At 34.5% G+C, this 20,410-nt stretch overlaps 2 protein-coding genes across 3 annotated transcripts in view; both read left to right on the top strand.

The window, feature by feature from the left end:
- The window catches only part of LOC115452193 (heterogeneous nuclear ribonucleoprotein L-like), a 464,908-nt gene that overhangs the window by 220,581 nt on the left and 223,917 nt on the right, over positions 1-20,410 (top strand). The gene's annotated exons all lie outside the window — the stretch shown is intronic.
- The window catches only part of LOC115450747 (pro-resilin), a 46,753-nt gene that overhangs the window by 5,073 nt on the left and 21,270 nt on the right, over positions 1-20,410 (top strand). Inside the window, exon 2 of the mRNA XM_030178849.2 lies at positions 3,051-3,083. Within this exon, the coding sequence (XP_030034709.1) occupies positions 3,063-3,083 (21 nt within the window). The 5' untranslated portion in view covers positions 3,051-3,062. The remainder of the gene's footprint in view (positions 1-3,050; positions 3,084-20,410) is intronic.

The raw sequence follows: 20,410 nt of genomic DNA, 5'->3' as shown, positions 1-20,410 counted from the left end.
AGGGACAAACTGGTTTCCATTTTTAGTTTTTTGAAATGCCCTTTTTAAGAATAAAAATACGAAGAAGTCAAAGGATTTAGTATGGTACAAATGATTAAGATTCGATTCATAGTTTTTTTTTAATAAACTATTCCTTTATTTAAATATTAGTATCTAGATGGCGTAATTATAAGCAAAGGTCTCACGGCCGTGCTGAGGCCTCGGGTTCGATTCCCGGATCGGATAAAGTAATTGAGTATTTTTGGTCTAATCTGGATTACATACATACATACATAACATCACGCATTTATCCCCGAAGGGGTATGCAGAGGCGCAACTAGGGCACCCACTTTTCGCCAAGTATGTTCCGTCCCATGATGTGATAGGGGGCGAGCCTATCGCCATATCTAATCTGGATTAGTTCCCGCTAAATGATAAACAGCTCTCCCTCCATTGCATTTAACACATCTGGAGATATAAGAAAATGTAACCCCACTTGCTCTTAAAGAAAAACACTTGTAGAATACATACCACTGTACACAAGGTGTTAAAACCCGCCATAGTGGACCACGTAAGTGTCGCATTCGAGGATCAGCCTGTGTACATCCGACTCCAACCGGCATAATTGTATCAACTGTCGAGGAGTAATCATCTCTCGTCAGTCGACATTCTATTGGACCCCACACCACTTACCATCAGCTGTAGTGGGGTCACATTAGCGTGCACTTATACAATATTTCTGCTAACAGAGGCATAGTTAAAACACAATTTATAACTAAATTCAATATAACGTGGCAAACGCCGTTTCCTCCTCGCAAATCCTTCAAGATAACTGAGTTAGTTGCCAAACATTCCCACGCGATACAATCGTGCTGTTGGTCAACTAACAATCGTTCGCTACGCGTGTGACCGGTTGGATTCGATTAAACTATCTTGTGATTGCGAGCATTTTGCTGTCTAGATCGTTGCTCTATCACGTCAGAAGACTACATAGAGCCGAAAGTGGATGCGCCAGTTACGTCTCTGCCTACTCTTTTAGATTAATGTATGTGTGTGAGAGCGCATGTCTCTCTCCCTGTGTATGTGTGCGTGTGTGCATGTGTGTGTGTGTGTTAATAACTTCCGTTCATCAATCACCTCACATTTAACGTTTTGCAGTAGTCATAAATCTAGATGGATTCTCAAATCTAGACAACATTTAAATTTTATTAGTGTGAAAGTTTTAAATACTAATATTTTCTAGAACTATAAATAATAAACAATAATATTTTTATGAATAACGCTAAGTATTTATGTTGTATTATTATACGGAATAACTATCAAATGTATTAAAATTATTTGATGACATTGAATTGTATGTCTGTAATCTCGAAATAATTGCTTTTAAAACTTTTATTAAACACAATTATTCGCACACAATACATTCACGCGATATCTATTTTCAGTGTAACATTTTTTCCGAACTAAATGTTAGTAACGGCTGAACCGATAATCAAAAATCTTAAATACATTATACGTTTTGACAAACACTACAACTTTTAATAAATTTTATGCTGTTTTACACCTGTATTAGTGAGTAAACTTGTCCATAACATTGTAATTTTATTTGAGCACTAGTTGACCCGACAGACGTTGTCCCGTCTTGACTATGAATTTGCAGCGCGCATTCTGTCAATCGCTGACAGTTATTTCAAACAATTGACAGTTATATAAAATTAATATTTTCGTTAAGCTTTCTTAAATTTTCTAATTTTTCGCGCATTTTTTTCTTTCATAAGAACCTTCTCCTGACGATAACAAACACAACAAAAAAAATAATGAAACCGGTCCAGCCGTCCACGCGTGATAGATAGATAGATATTTTGTCAATTAACTGTTTGTGTACCATCAAATAAATAAATAAATAGCATTGTTATGGTTTGAATAAATACTTCATTTAATTTCAGTATCGCAGTAGCACAGTGTATGCACAGTTTGCATCTTCAACAACATATAAATGAATAGACTATTATAATAGAATAAAGCCAATGTCATTGAAATTGCAACATTCATGATTCATAAGTTCATACGTGCACGGCTCGCGACCGCAATAAGATGCATATCGCGAGGTGATGCACTATTAAATATTAACTCACGACTATACTAAGGCGTAGGCAGAGACGCAAGTAGTATACCTCATTGTATTCAAAACCAATTGTTAAAATTAATGCCAACTTTGTCTGTGTAATATATTACTGTAATTGTTAATATGTTTCATATAAATAATAAAAACATTCCATTGATTTCGTGAGCTTGTCGCCTTATCCGCCACAAATTCGAGATTCCCCGCTGACATTGAAGAGACATTTGACATTGTTGAGAGAGGAATTGACTGCTGAGACGAATGTCCGCAGGTTCGAAACCCAAGAACACGCATTATGAGCAATACATACATGTTTTTTTTTTTAAATCATGTGTATATTCTTTGTGAATTATCGATTGCTTAAACGGTGAAGGAAAACATCGTGAGGAAATCTGCATGCCTGAGAAGTTCTTTATAGGAATTTTGAGGGTGTGTGAAGTCTGCCAATCCGCACTAGGCCAGCGTGGTGGACTAAGATGATCTACACACTGCACATTTAATCCGCCTGCTACTAGACTTAAATGCTCGCGTAGACCAAACTTAGTTTAAGACTTGCAAGTCTGTTCACTAAACACTTTTCTGCGTAATTGTGTCGACTGGCGAGGGATAATCATCTCTCGTCAGTCGACAGCCTATCTGAACCCCACTCTACTTACCATCAGGTCGATTAAAATCACTTTGTCTAGACCAGGTAAAAGTATACTCGAAAACTCCTCTGCTCTAAAATTAAATTCCCATCAAAATAAGTTCAGCCTCTTCGTAGATTACTCTGATAAACAAAAGACTACACAATTTAAAACGCATTGTGTGACCATAATGACGCCATTAAGTCTAACCAGCTTTGAGATCTTGTTAGTATTCCTATTTGAATGTTTTTTGTGTTCTAATAATGCATGTACATGTGTGTGTTTTTATATTATGTATAATTCAATCAACTATTTCTTTACAGATAAAAAATACCATGATTTCATCAGTTAATAAGGTAAGATTCATATCTAAATAAATTATTAAATTATCTTTAAAGTAATTAAACATGTATATAATATAATCTCTCTCTCTAAATCTAAGACTCTTAATATTACATTTTTTCCTCACGAGTGCGTTGAAGTCTTTTCTTAGGAAAAAAATTAAATAAGAATATTACTTTTTTCAAATATGCGATGGTCTAGCCTATGGTTACCTATATGCAAAATATCCAAATATATTAAACGAAAACATTAGATGAAAGAAATAATTAATAAAAAAAAAAACAAACACTGGCCATAAATCCCATTCTCTATAACTCCTATATCAGACTAATGTACGATTTCCGCATAGTCCAATTCAAATATAAATAAAATTTGCTTCAACAGTTTGCAAAGGATTCTTTAAACAGCTTTTAATAAGCAGGTTTACTAACGTTGCCAACGTTATGTAATTAAGGCCCTGACCGTCGTATTGGATGTTGTTATGCAAAATTGAACCAAGATGGATATAATATTAAGTATATTGAAAGATCTTGAATTGTGTATATAATAAAGCATTACCCTTGTTTTAAGAAAGGAAGGAAAAAAACACAAACTCGATTTTTTTTATTAAATATAAAAGGATATTATTTGTCTTGTAAATATGCGTGGAATACTTAATTATCTTTATTATCATCCCATCTTGGTTCTCATTTGCATTACTTAATCGAACTGGACACTGTTAAACAATAAGGAGTCAAACCACAAAAAAATATAATATCTCTTAGGACTAGTACGATCCGCTGACCTCACAAGAAAACCAACTGACGTTATACATATAAAAGCTCTTAGTACCGACAGACGACCTATAGCTTTAATCAGTTACTATGGGGTTAAAACAAGAGCTTACATATTCAGTCTTACTTATAAACTTGTTTTATCGTTAAGTGGTGGTTAATATTGCTTAATAGCTGTCAAAATCATCGGTTTCCTTGTTTAAGCCTTATTAGGAGGCACGATGGCGTCTTTTGACTTACAGCTGATCGAGTAAATTTGTGTTTTAACCAAGCATAGCTTTGCGAATTTTTTATAAGTAAAACTGATTGTAAATGACCCGTAAGGTCTTGAATTTTGTTTTCTTTATTTTTAACCTTATTGATAAAATACCCGCATCGCAAGCCATCTTAAATATATCGTGGACAAATCAACAGATAATATACTTATTTATTATATTTTGATCCGAAAAAATCAATATAGAAACAAACTATTGTTTTATTATAACAATAATACAATGAGTATAAGATGTATTTTTTTATAAGTGCTCAATGAAGTGACTCCACGACACCTGATGGTAAGTGGAGTGGGCTCCAATAGAATGTCACTAGCGAGAGATGATTACCCCTTGGCAGCCGACACAATTATGCTGGCCTGTTGGAACCGGGTACACACAGGTTGATCTTGGAGCGCGACACAGCTGCCTGAGCCACTACGACGAGTTTTAACACCTTGTGTACGGTGGTCGCTGTCTGGGTGAATATAAAATATACCCTTCCACCAGGAAATATATACATGTTTATGTAATGCTATACTCATTCTGCACAGTGACAGAAATAGACAAAACGACAGTACATACAGTACTACGCAAGACCTAATAGTACCTAGTACTAAATACAAAACTTATTCGTATGAGAACGCATACGAAGTTTCAACTTATTCAGAATTCTATTAATTTTACAACGTACCTTCCAAGCCTTAATTACAAACACAACCTGTATTGTACTTTACTACAATAGAAATACGGTTAAAATTAGCCAATCGATTACACTAAATTCTGTTCATTAATTATGCCCATAGAACTCTAAATGTTAAGACTATAAATAGAGATACTCGTAGTGCAGCAAATTTGTTTTCGAATATATCTAACAGGCTCTCGCTTTAACGAAGGATTATGTAGAGACTAACTGTGCCCACGGCTTTGCCCGCGTGGAAATCAGTATGGCACAAAGTTTTTTCGCGCAAATCGCGACCCACGAGCTTTTTTATAACCACGCGACCTCAACAGTAATCGTTATATTTCAGTCAATTTACATAAAACCGTAATGTACTATTAACGTAAACCTTCCCCAAAAATTGCACTCTCTTTTAGTAAAAACCGTACAAAAATTGGTTCAGTAGATTTTGAGAAAATCGATCACATACAGACACACATCTTTAGACTTTGTTTTATAATATGTATAGATTTGATTAGTGCCAAATTCGTCAGGTTTCACCCATGTGATAAAGGCGAGAATGTCACTTTATCGTACACAAATTCCATCCGTGCTGATACAGTTAAAAACAGTACAATATCTAAGGATTCCAACAAACATCCAAACATACGTAAACTTAGCATTAACATAATTAATAAGATAATTGTAAATAAAAAATATTTTTTAACGATTACTTTGTGTAAGTAATTGCGATTTTATGGCTATTATTTTAAAGACTTGTTTTCTTAGTCATCTTATATATAACCATTGATTTTATTAAACATCAAACAATCAGACATATTTAATAGATGCTCTACTAATATATAGAGTTTACGAGTATTTGTTTTGAAACTGACAGAAAAGTAATTAATGGCTTCACATTTAATGTGACGTAGTAATTTCGGTTTATAATTCATATAATAACGTAATATCAAAATATAGTCTCTCTGATTTCTAATGTCAGCCAGTTAGGACTGAATAAGACTCTGAATTCTAATCCATTTTGATAATAAAACTTTGAAATATACATATCTTTAATGTATTTGTAATTTATAGTTGATAGAAGCTCTAAATTGACAAAGCACCTTTGACTTTTTTAAAGACATGTTTGCATTCTTTGAGTATTATCGTTTCCTCTAACGATGACGTAAAATATTGTGAGAATCTTATATACCTGAAAGGTTCTTTATAAGAATTTTCAGGGTGTGTGAAGTCTGCCAATCCGCTCTAGGCCAGCGTGGTGGACTAAGACATAATCCCTCTCAGTAATAGAAGAGACCCGTGCTCAGCAGTGAGACAATATATAATACAGGGCTGATATTATTATACCAATATAAAATCATTTTCAATAATATTTCTACGATATTTTGTGTCACAGTCGACTTATATCCTACTGTACTAGAGCGACTCAAAAAAATCTTTATTTTACGGCTTTAAAATAAGAAAACAATATTTATTTCCAATAAGTTTAACTAACCCAATAATGTCAGGAATTTACAAATATTATGATATCTAGCACAAACGATCGCTGATCTTTGGAATCTCGTGGTGTAATCACACTAATGTATGGAATCTAAAATTACCAGTTCGACAGAATTTATTGGATGGAATTGCACGCCATGTAAGGATTAACATGGGTTTGGTATCTGACACGGCGCCGCTTCTAATTGAACGAATTTCAAAACTAATCACTAAAGAATTTATAATTAGAAATTCATCTGTTTTGAAAGCCGTTTTTGTTAATACAGGCTTTACAAAATGTCAATTTGTTAAAATTATCGGGTATTTTTGCCGGAAAGAAAAATAGTAGAGATTCATCTGTTTTGAAAGTAATTTCTTATTAATACGGGCTATACAGAATGGTGTCATTATGTAGATAGGAAAAAAATGGGTATTTTTGGCGGGAAAAATTGCTATAAAAATGGTTTGCCATAAAAAATAAATATTTAACAAATTTCTTCGTGCAAATAAACAGCCGTTTCCTTAAATAATTTAGAAACTTAGATATTATGGTCTTAAGGATAAAATATTATAATATCAGCTAGGCCTGCCTAATGTGCATATTTGTGCTATCTACGATCTCTTACGCATACGTTTATGGCTAACATGATGGTTATTAACTTTCTAGAACCTAACAAGATTCCCGCTACTTTTATTCATACGCCGAACAAAATATCTAATAATGATTTATTATGTTGCGAATGATAGACATTGAAATAAAACTATTTTGGAGATTATATCGCGGTTTTGTATTATAATTTTCAGCTGATATTTCGTAGACTTTGCAGCATTAATGGTTACGGAGAAGAGTGTGGTGTTGGTCATCCGAAAAGACAAAGTTACAATCTACCTACGTTTTACCATGAAACGTGATTTTACAATTAAATTGAAAGGTCGGAAGAAAATTAAAATACAAAAACCGAGATAAAATCCGCAAAATAATTTTATTTTCAAATATCTAACAGTAAACAGTAACGGCTTCACCCGCGTGAAAAGGTTTCCACGATGAAAACCTTGATGTACTTGTTGCAGGATCTAAGTTAGCATACGTCCTTTCATGTTGCAAGCTGTACCTTATTACATCAAAATCGGTTCAATAGTTTAGCCAAGAAAACTTAAGAGACAAAATTACATTTACATTCATAATACACACACTTACTTTTTATCACCGAAGGTGTGGGCAAACTGATGCACCTACTTTTCTACGTGGTATTCCGTCCCATGTCATAGGAGGCGTATCTATCGCCATATCGAGCACAAATTCCAGACTCCGAGCTAATACTAAGAAAAAAATCTAATGTCACTGCTTGATCCAGGGCTTGAACCTAAGAACTCGGCACTGTAGTCCTACCGTAATATAACTATACACTGAGATAAGCAGCATTTATAATATTACTAGCCTTTGCTTGCTGACTTCGCCTGTGTGAAATAGTTTCCCGAGTTAAATTCCCGCTATATATCTTTCCGGGATAGAAAGTCACCTATGACCTTCCCAGGTTCTCAAACTATCTTCATACCAAATCTCATCGAAATCCGTTGGATAATTTTTGAGATTAGCGCGTTCAAACTCTTCAGCTTACTTTGTAGTATCGATTATTAATTTACTTTGAATATCGCCTCGTTTCATTGGAAACATAACATTTTAGACATTATAGTTATAACTTACTGCTAATTTCTAGTAGCGTACACGTTTTATTATTAATTTAAGGTTTATGTAAAGTACCTATATAATTTTAATAATGTTGTTATATTACTTGTCATGTTCTCAAATACATCGCCATTTCAATAAAACTACAATGATCTTTTTATACGGACACTGCAGAATGACCTCAAGGGACCTAACTAAATGGAGTAGAGTCCAATAAAATGTCGACTGACGGGAGATAATAACCGGCAAACGACACAATTATGCCGGCCTGTTGGAACAGGTTATACACAGGCTGATCCCGAAACATGACACTCGTGGGCCAATATGGCGGGTTTTAACTACTTGTGTACGGTCGCTATCCGCGTGGATATAAAATATATCCTACCACCAGCAAAAGATAAACAACAAGAACAATTCATAGCAATATTTCGAGAAATAATCAACTGTTTTGAAAAATGCCGCATCGCATAATTTCGTTTCTTTTTCATAACACAAATTATATTAGGATTCTTGCTAAGAGCTACTCGGTACACCATTACTTCTTTCCAAATGACATCTTAAACATTTTCCGCATTGCCACTCATCTAAAACGTATCTTAAAAACCTATTTCGCGTAGTAACTAGCAGTTACATCACTACGCGTAACCACTAAATGCCTATTGATTTAATAAGATAATGTTGTATTTAACATTTCTGATACGGCTCTTGATTTAATTTGTATATTTGTTAGTAGTTTTGAATGGTTTCATGTTATGTTTACGTTTTATTTCACATAAATCTATACGTATTATAAAACAAAGTCCCCTTTTCTCTCTGTCTGTATGTTATCGAATTTCTCAAAATCTAATGAACGGATTTTTGTGAAATAAGTTTAAGACCCTGGCAAGGTTATAGGCTACTTTCTATCCCGGGAAAATATATAGTGGGACTATTATCCCAGAAAAATTATTCACGCGGGCGAAGCCGAGTAAAAGCTAGTACAGAATAAAGAATACAATTAGTATCCAATACCTACTTGTCACAAAAAAAATAGTTTCGTTTGGGGGCATTTTTTATTCCGGACACAACAACAAGCGGAGTGAGGTCTTGAATGTCGACTGACAAGATTACGACAACTGGGTTATCCCTTGCTAGTTGACACAATTATGCCGGCCAGAAACGTAAATTTAAATTAGTCTTCACTTTCTACTTTGATTTTTTCATCATCCCCAATTTAGTAAAATGGAAGAACGTCAGTCATGGAAATGTGATGCGAAACCAAATGGTGTTGGACTATTTTGAGAAACTTATAAAGTAAATTATAAGCTTGAAACAAAACTATCAAACAAGATTCGTGCAGCTTTCATCAAAACAAATTACATATCATAATTGTTGTAAATATGGTCATTAATTAAAACACTTCCAAACATGTTGACTACAAAATAATTTTTAACTTGAAGCCGAAAAGGAAGTTGTTAATTACAACTAAGTTAATTTTAAATACTTTACACCTTTAAAAATATTTGTAAATATGGAAAAATTTTACATTTTCATCAATAAACTTTTACTTAGGTCATAAGACTATTTTAGGTGTAACCAGAACGATATCAAAGATGCAAAAGGGTACAGGTTTATTTGTATTTATAATTTTTTTTAACACAATACAGGAAGTATTGGCATGTTGTGTGCGAATTTTATTGGTGTTATATTCATAATACTGTTCCTACTGGCCTACAGATCTCAAGTAATTAGTATAACTATTCATTTAAGGTATTAATAAATATTTAGACGGCTTCCCTTTTGAAAAATTTCGTCGCTGGTGACGGGTTTCTACTATGGCCAATTTTATTAAGGACTTTACTATTTCTGCTTGCACCAATAGTGAAGGGTCCATATAAACGAATTCCTGTCAGCTTCTCTTTCGTAATTTATGTAAAATCTAATTATTATAAAAACGATTTGCATGCATATAGTACCTAAGTATGTTGTGTTGGTTGTCGGTAAATTTCACCCTTTGCCACCAGCTTTCACTATGTTATAAAATATATTGGTAGTGGTACCGTGTAGCTCTTAGGCAAAAATCATATCATATTTATTTTAATGGAAAAGAAACGTAATTATGCGATGCGGCATTTTTCATAGGAGTCGATTATTTCTAGAAATATTGTTAAGATATTTTCTTGCTGTTTATCATTTGCTGGTGGTAGAATATATTTTATATCCGCTCGGATAACGCCTACCGTAAAACAAAGTGTTAAAGACTAGTGACCTATGTATTTGTGTCGCGTTCCAGGACCAGCCTGTGTATACCCGGTTCCTACAGGCCGGTATAATTGTGTCGACTGTTGAGGGGTAATCATCTCTCGTCAGTACATTCTATTGCACCATTTACCATCAGGTGCAGTGGGCCCACTCTATCCTGCCCGTATAAAAAAAGAGGAAATGCCACTTCACTAGCTGACGAAACAAAACATGTCGAAATGTAATCACATCAAGATGTCACAGTCTTGAGTTAAAACAAATATGGAGAGTAGACCCAAAAGGAATGGAATAATGTTTGCTAATTAATTTATTCCTTATGACACGGACCGGTGAGCGTGTATAAAATCTTTAATAGACTTATTTTATACCAAAAAAGGTTTGATTACTAAACGAAGTTAGTGTTTAATTGGCATACGTATTAGATAGGTGACTTCTTATTCAACACCACGTATATAAAAATTACATACAAACATAATATACCACTCACTTTATATAAATTAAACTATATTCTGCGTAATAGTAGTTACTAGCACCGCGATATAATAATTCAATATGTAAACATAAGAAATCATTCTTTACTATTATCAAATATTTACATAATATAAATTATAACACAGAAGGAATTATTAAAATCCGCTAAAAAATCAACAAGTTATAAGTCTTTTGATTTCGGTGGAAGGGGTAATTAACAAGAAATAGAAAAGAGACGAAATACCCACATTTACCGTCATCGGGAATAACAACGCGTGCGAAAGAAAGAGATGAAGCGATATCCCCACATCGCGCCCACTTCTGCACGTTACTATGTTTGAAATATGAATTACTAGCCCATTTTTTAACCAATTTTATGCAGTTTTCACATGAGTGTTTCTTTTTAATATTATTAAGCATTACATATAGAATAATACACAAAATCAAACATAGGCCGGTTCCCTATTAAATACATTTGCCGCGGCCCTAGGCATACAATTCAATGTGTATACTTCACGTTTGTACACATTGAGGCCTAGGAGGGTTCGCGAAAAAATCTTAACCTTCTCCCCTCCGCATATCCTGAGGGTGTTCCTGTTCCTGCCCTCACATTTGCCTTCCTCAGATATCTCCTCCCAACTTTCCTCCAGGCCTCTGCAGTCACTAAGTATAGGAATTCCAGTATCCCATTACAGATTTCCCCCGCTATTGCCTGCGGGGTCAAATACACAAGACTATAGCATGAAATCATTTCTTGCGAGAAGTTGGAATGTGGGTGTATCTCATCTCATCAGCCTACAACTGTCCACTGCTGAACATAGGCCTCCCCTAGAGCGCGCCACGTTGCTCGGTCCTCCGCTCTCCTCATCCAGCGTCCACCGGAGATCCTGGGAATGTCGTTGGACATTATTCATATATAATTAATAAATAACATATAGTAAAACACAATAATATTATATATACAATAACTATAATGCACCGGCCAAAGCTGCAAGCATAGCTGATGAAAAAACAAAACACGTCAAGCCTTTATTCCCGTAGGGGTAGTCAGAGATGTAACCCTTTCGCCATGCGTGCTTCATCCATGATGTAGAGAGCGAGCCCGTCACCCCATCAGACACAAGTTCGAGACCAGGTTAATACTGAGCAGAAATATCTGATATTACTTTGCCCGACCCGAGATTCGAATCCGAGACCTCAAAGAACTTTGTACCGCGTACGCAAAACAACTCTGCCACAGCGGGCACTTAGAATATACAATATCAATGCCGAATTATATCAAATATATGACAGTTGGTGAGCAGCGGGAACCCCATATACTCCGTATTCAGATAGTCAGCGATTATACACAAAATATACGCCATATTGGCTCGTTCCGGGTTCAAACCATTTACCTGAAAGTTTTTATATAACTTTTTTTATAATCTTGAATATTTTTATTGTTACAATTACACAAATTTGCGAATAATAAAGTCGCCATAAATGACCGTTGAGGCTGTCAACACGGCTGGTGCAAGGCATAAGCGTAAAGATATTAAAAAAACGGAAAAGAATAACATAATTTATGTTAAAAATATATAAGTTTATGTGATTATTACATATATTTTTTACAAACCAATAGAAAAAATAAGATACTTTAATAAATCCCCGTTTTTAAGGTGATTAAAATTTCCTATCCTTCCTTCCATGTCCTAAATCCTTACAAATTATAAAACAAAGTTCCCCGCCGGATCTGTCTGTACATACGCGATAAAAAAAATAGTATGTTCTTCCAAGGGCCTCAAACTACCACCATACTAATTTCAAAAAAAAATTGTATGGTGGTAGTTTGAGGCCCTTGGAAGAACATAGATTACATTTATCTCTTTAGAATATGTAACATGGGTCTTTTATCCCGGAAAAAGTCCTTCACGCGAGCAAAAGCTAGTATCATATAAACACGCATTCAAGGTGCAGTGAATTAGTTCATTATAATTCAAAATTCAAGTGATATTGTTAATTCTACACTACAATCTTTCTGTTATTCGTTAATTGTACAAAAAATAATCAAACAACAAATCTAAAGCATTCCTCGTGATATAATCTACACATTCCAAATGTCACTTTCTAGAATTACGATCCGACTAAACTGGATTTGACAATCAAGTTACGCGACATAATGATAGCAATCAATATAGTAATAAAAAACTAGAATACTTTTACTTTACCCAGTGAACTGTTTTTATTCATGGTTATGTTTAGTCGTATCTCTTAACTAGTAAATATGAATTAATTGAAGTTGTTTTGTCAGAAATATTGCTTATTATTAATTAAAGCGAGTTACGGCTTGGTACAAAGTCTTTTACCACAATGTCTAAGATTGGAGGGACGATTCTATTTATTTTTTATATATGCTCAACAATGTGACCCCACTGCACTTGGTGGTAATTCAAGTAGTGTCCAATAGAATGTCAACTGACTAGAGATGATTACCCCTCAGCAGTCGACACAATTATGCCAACCTGTTGGAACCTAATTATATATCCCGTTCCAATAAGGTGGCATAATTGTTTGTGAATTGGTAGACTTCACACACTCTCAATTTCTGTAAAGGTCTTAGGTATGCATGTTTCCTCACGATGTATTCCTTCACCGTTAAAGTACGCGATAATTCACACATGACTTTAGAAAAGTGAGAAGTGTGTCCTTGGGTTTTGAACCTGCGGACATTCGTCTCGGCAGTCCGTTCCACAATCAACTAGACTACCGCCGCTTGTGATGTTATCGCCATATTGTCATGCAATACCAGACTCAAGGAAGTCAAGTACTCGTGCCCAGAGAATAAATAATTAACGCGAAAAGTTTGTATTTTGCGGCATGAAACCAACGGGCATATGTATAAAGTCAGTTCAACACAGGAGCGGTTCAAATTCAACTTTCATTCAACAAGTTTATTTTATGATGCGGTCAGTGATACAGATAAGAAATCGTATTATGATCACTAAAATCCGGTGGTGCGAGAAATTTAAAGAAATATCTGTCCTTTTAACTTGAAATTCCGCTTAGGCTCGTCTATAGTGAACACTATATACATAAATTAATAATCTATACTAATATACAGGGTTATATTGACATTTCGTTACTAAATAAAACTATATACTAATCAATTTGGAAATAACACTACAATTAATTACAAGGACGGTAGATGAAAAAAAAGAGTAAGTTTCGAACAAAATAAATATTAATAAAAAGCCCTGATGCCAGTACTACTACGCTACGAGAACCCGTCGTGACGGCAACATAATACTTTCAGTCAGAAATATACGTACGAACACGCCATATTCGAATTAAACTTTAAAATGATCAAAAAATCAGAAAAAAACCGAGAATTTTGATGCTAAAATTCGTTATTAATGGATGATTTTTGGCAAAATGTTAGCAGAGGTAAATACAAGTACGTGGTTACATTTATTAACACAATGTCAAAATGACCCTGTATATTGCGGAAAGGTCCTAAAACCTTTTATAAACTGTTTACGGACGAAGACAGTTACTTTAGTTTTAATAATTACATAATTCAATCTCTAACGACTTCGCTGATGTATGCTCGCTATAATTTTTTATAGGACCTCGTTCATGAATAATCAGATCACGACTTTCTACTATGTTAATTGTATTTTATGACATCCAATGACAAAATGATGAGGATGGTAAGCACCATAAGTAACCATACAGCAGTGGCAAAGGTTCCATATAACCAGATTCTTATCGGCTTCCCTTTATATAGAAATAGCTTTTGGTCGCGACTTCGCTCGCTTGAAGAAGTTACTCGGAATATTTTTTTCGAACTTACTTGATATGTACTTTTTATATTATGACCAAATTACACAAAATCATTATAAATTGTAGTCTATGTGTTATTCTGATGTAGTTCTATCTGTCCTAACCAATATTAATGTTAAGTTTCATCCAAATCCGTTCAGTAGTTTTTTCGTGAAAGAGGAACAAACATACATCCTCACAAACTATTGCATTTATAATACTAGACCGCATTCATATATATTAATACCTATATGTTATGTCGGGTTTCCTTAGAGAAAATTGTATGTTTCGCCACTGCCATGCAAACGGAGAGGCTGCTCCAAGCGCCAAGGGTTAGGGGGTATTCTCGAACCCTTGGTGGCGAAGGCTTCTAGATATCCGCGGTGCTCTTAGTGTCTGTAAGGTGGGTGAGCTGAAGAAGGACCGGTCCACCAACCCCTAGTAAAGGCGACAAACAGCCTACAGAGTTGCCACGCATATATACTTGTGCCTTAAAAACAAAAATAAAAAAAAGGCGCCAACAAAATATTTCGTTCAGGGTTCCCGAATGCCTAAGGCCGTCCCTGTGACCATAAATAGCAGCAAAACAGTCCTTCGAATTAGAAATCTTTTCTTAACAACAATCTGAGCGTCTATGGTCATTGTGATTTACGATGTTGTCTCTGAATGCCTAATTTATAACATAAAAAACTCCGATCGTATTTACGCATGTCTTGGTAAAAATCGGACGTAGAAGATTATATCAAATTCTATACAACATCATTCTAGAGGCAGAAGATTTTTTTTTTTTTTATATAATAAAACCGCCATATCCACTCTTCAGAGAAGCGGATTTAGCCTCACCTCCTCCGATGCGCAGTCCATAGGATCCTTATGTACACCGTTGTCAACATCAGGAGGCCCTGCTAACGTTATACAGGTACCTCCCGGCTTAATGACAACGGGGTTCCAGAGGTAGAAGGTTAACACGCTCGGCCTAGCATCCTTCTCGTAATATATAAAGCTAAAGATTTCGAACGCGCCTATCTCAAGAGCTACGGAGAGATTAAAAAAGAAACACTAATAGGAAGCTACATTACTCTTGAATGCTATAAGCTAGTTTTATCCCGGGAAGGTAACCCGGAACAAAATTGACGCGAGCGGAACCGTATGCTAATGAGAATTGAGTATAGACTACAATGGTGAAAGTTACTGTTAAAAAAAAAAAACAAAAATTATTATGAATGTACGGTTTAGCTAAAATTGTACGTGAACCTAACTAATCGAATAAATCTCAGCTGACATATAACTCACGCCGAGGTTTATTGCCATTTCGAATGGCTTAATTTCGACACCGCCATCTTGGTAATAGATTCTTGTGTTCGCAAATGCTGAATATAGTTTTTATGTCATAGCAAAATATACTCACTAAGTACACGCTGCAAATAATCACGCATTTATCCCCGAAGGTGTACGCAGAAGCGCAACCAGGGTACACACTTTCCGCCAAATGTGATCCGCCCCATGATGTGATAGAGGGCGAGCCTATCGCCATATCGGGATATCGATAATGAGGTTGCTGATTATAATTATTGTCTTATATAGACCGGTAGTCTCGGGTGGCGCCACTGTTCTTCAGAAAACATTAAAAGCAAGCAAAGGAATCTCAGTTCATACTGCCATTAACGTGGAATTTAGTTTTCTATGGGAATATTGAATATAATTTACCTACCGTAACGCCAATATACACATACATTTTCTTTACAGCACAGTACCTTAAGAATCACAAATTCAATTTCATTCATGTCATTATTGATACTTATCAAGAAAGGTCATAAATATTATGGTGACTTTTATAGAAAATAATCTATATAAAACCGTTTCAAAGCAAGCAGTCTATACTACTATAGTATATATTATATACAGCCAGATACCTACTCAACAATGCAAACTACAAACCTCTACGATACAAATCCCTGATCACTCCAATCAATGTATCCACTTTCACATTGGCTGTAAACATTCACTTCCTTGACCATTTAATTTGTTTTACTCCGATGTACAGATGTTTTCTTTGTAAACGGCTTGAGTAACCTTTGTATAAATTTTATGCGTTTTGGCGGGAAATACGCGTTACATAATCGTATAATTTAGCTAAAGGAATTCTCCAGTCTTTCTGTTTTAGAAAACTAGTAAACCTACATACTGTGTGCCTAATGGAATGTTTTAATTAGTCAAACAAGCATAAAATATAGGTTACTTAATAAATTATTACCACTCATATAAGAATTGTTGATATTTTCAAGATTTTGATGAAATAGGTACGAATTACTACAGTTTAGCTATCTAAAGTGGAACTTATCTCAAAACGTAGATAGTTTGCGAAAATAGATAAGTATCTAGCATAGGTATGCTGCCCTTATTAATGAAGTAGACTTACAAAATCCCCATGACATACCATCACAGACTTTATGTTAACCTCCACGGTGAAGGGAACCTAAGTATGTACGCAAATTGCAGATAATTGAACATAAAAAAAAAAACAAATATCCAATCACGCAACAAAAATATCCGACACGCTATCACAAAATTACTAGATAAGTTTTGTCTAAACAATCTGAACTCTAAAATGGGCGAAAAGGATAATGAATCAACTATACTAGTAGCTTATCCTGCGACTCCGGCGTAAAAAGTTTGTCCGGGATAATTTTTTTCCCTTGATAAAACTTAGCCTATAGCATTCAAGAGTAAATCAGCTTTCTATTAGTGAAAGAATTTTAAAAATCAGTTCAGTAGTTCATGAGATTACCCACTACAAACTCAAAAAATTTTCTGCTTTATAATATAAGTATAGACGTAGAACTCAAAGGCATTTCTTTAATTCATAGCCTTGATATGCACTATCTAATCACAGAAACTTCGAGACAAATCCGTTAGAAGTGGCTCCCTTACATTCTACCTCATTCCTTCCTAACCGAATTAACCGAATTTTAGCCTCGGCAATCTCAACGGAGATCAACCACGCAGGAGGTATTATTGTGCACAAGTGTGTGCAATACACAAGCACTCTCTGTACCTCCACTCTCATAGTCCGGTGAGACGGGACATGACCGGAGAGAGATCAGACACAGGACCAACGACTTTACATACCATCTACCTATAAATCTATCAGCCCTTCGCTGTCCACTGCTGAACTTAGTCCTCCCTAAGTATCCATTTCACTACCAGCCTTTTCCCAACTTGCTATCCACTTCTAAATTCTGTTAACGAATAATTTAAAACAATCGAGGTTAAGACACAGCTAATGCGCAATTTAATTCTTTATATGGCATTAATGGCACATTGTAATGGATAAAAGTGATTGTCGATCCAATGTTACATGCGTGTCTATGGGTATTGTGAGGTGCTTGTTTTTTGTATCTATGGATAGTAGGTTCAATGTTTAGTCAGTAGTGTAGGGTTATCAGGGAGGTAGGGAGGGCCTATTTTTAGGGGGGAGAAATGTGTAAAATAAAAACTTTAAAAAAAATTATCGGTTCATATTTTGTCGCATACTGTCAACTATAAAAGTAGATCTTGGCATGTTTTGCTAATAGTATAGTATCAAGTTAGGATTAACTGCTTGTTAAATATTAATAACCTATTGGTAGGGTATATTTTATATTCGCCCGGATAGCGACCACTGTACAAAGTGTTAAAACCTGCCATAGTGGCTCACGTAAGTGTATCGCGTTTTGGGATCAGCCTGTGCATATCCCGCTCCAACAGGCCGGCATAATTGTGTCGACTGCTAAAGAGTAATCATCTCTCGTCAGTCGACATTCTATTAAACACCAATCCACTTACCATCAAGTGCAGTTAAGTCATTTTGCCGCACTCATAATAAATAAAACAAATAAAATTGATGAGTAAGTTTTTTTTTTTAAATTACTGAGTTCATTTGATATATTATATAGACGTAAGAAGATACATATTTATGCCTATACAAAAAATACAAGGTCTGTATGGCGCTAATACTTTTTATTTGTCATGTTTACCAAATTACCCATTCTAGTTATACAATAAACTATTACAAGTTTGTTCGACGGAATATATTATTTGCGATCAAAAGAAATGTAATATCATTAAATATAACTAACATCAGCACCTTTTTAGTCACATTATGTCATATTATGCTATTGTAACTATGAATGGACCACAGATACAATACCGGCCAAGGAAACGACATTGAAAGCCAAATGTGTTCGCAACACGATTCGATGCGATTTGCGGCATGCGATTTTAGCTTACTATATAAAAAGATGACAGTGAATTTTTGTTCATAATGCTTTAGAAATTGGGATGATTTTTGAAAAAATACTACACTGTTATATTTTTAAATCACAAATTAATATTAATTATTATTAATTTAATAAATGTGCTCAGCGCACCTATTTTTATCAAAGACAAATTTATAGCGTAATATCGAACATAAATTGTCATTCGAATGTAAGTTTTAAAGTTTCGATAAATACGGTATAAATATCATTTGGCAGATTTAACTAATAGGGAATAGACAATTTTTTAAGAATGACCGAATTAAAGAATCGCATTATGCAATACTGCCTATTTTTGAAATCGGACGCAGGCCAATGTTGGCAATCTTTCTGATTGGCTTATTGAAAGCATATAATAATAATACATCGTTAACATTATTAGTATTGAAATGTTTTAATGGAAGCTAATTGCATGTTCCTTTCCGGTCTTATTGTGTTGAGAATAAGTAATGTTTAATTTCATATAATTATCTTTTCGTCGCTTCATCGGTAAGATCTTCATAATCGTTACGAGATTTGATGTGAATTCTGCAACAATAAAAAAAATGCTATTGCCCAACAAGAAACCTTAATGAATTAATAAATAATTTACAAATCCACAAAAAGCATCACGAATCATTTTCCTCAACGACGGAATTATTGATTGCTTTTCGAGCCCTTTCCATTTTGTCTAATAACCTATTAAAAAACTAATTATAAGCGTAATGACGTGACATTAGCTTCTTCTGTACCAGACCACCAGCAAACGACTAATGAAAACCATTCAAGAACCATTTAAAATATTTCTAAACATATTAACCTTTGCTAAACATCTTTAAACTATTAAAACATGATTACTCTTCGTAAATGTAAACTAAACCGTGAGAATGCATAACGATTATTTAATTACATTGCCCGCGCTAAAAGTTCAATGTGTCATAATCTTGTGTTTTTTCGTTTGAACGCTGTTTGAAAGTAATTCGTGACCGCGGGCACGTTGGGGGCTAGTGATGTGAAACTAGGCTGTATGATCTACGATTATACGTATACAATACTTTATGGTGATGTTACATGAACTCGTTTGATTTCTTGGTTTCCAATTTCGTATACAAGCGTCTTTAAGCGACTTTATTTAAGTAATAATTAAATATTCTCATGTACCTAGACGTATCATAAGGGCATATATGTTCGCCTACGTGATGAATGAAGAATTTTATTTAATTTAGTGGTGTTTTTAATTTTAATTTCGAAGGTTATGCGACATTGCTACATTTCATTTCACACGTTTCAAATCCTTTAAATTTTTTGATGTTGCATTTTAATTTAAATTAAATATAAGCTATGAATCTATACTAATATATAAAGCTGAAAAGTTGGTTTGATTGTTTGATCAAGCTAATCTCAGGAACTAATAACTGATCTTGATTTTTTTTCTCTAATTGGAAGCTACATTAATACTTAGTGTTATAGGCTACTTTTTATATTGGAAAAATATTTATCCCTGAAAAAATTTTCGCTGGTGGACCTGGCAAAACCTAGTCTTTTATAAAAGCATCTTAACGATTAAAAATATATAAACGTTTACTAGGGTCGAAAACTTTACCATTACTTTCAAATATTTTTCAAACAAAATCCTAAATGTCATTGTATATCTATCGACATCTTCCCTCTCCAACCCAATG

The sequence above is a fragment of the Manduca sexta genome, chromosome 2 (genome assembly GCF_014839805.1).
Source record: "Manduca sexta isolate Smith_Timp_Sample1 chromosome 2, JHU_Msex_v1.0, whole genome shotgun sequence".
Classification (NCBI taxonomy): domain Eukaryota; kingdom Metazoa; phylum Arthropoda; class Insecta; order Lepidoptera; family Sphingidae; genus Manduca; species Manduca sexta.
Note: the sequence above shows the minus strand (reverse complement) of the source record. Positions and strands in the feature narration are given on the sequence as shown.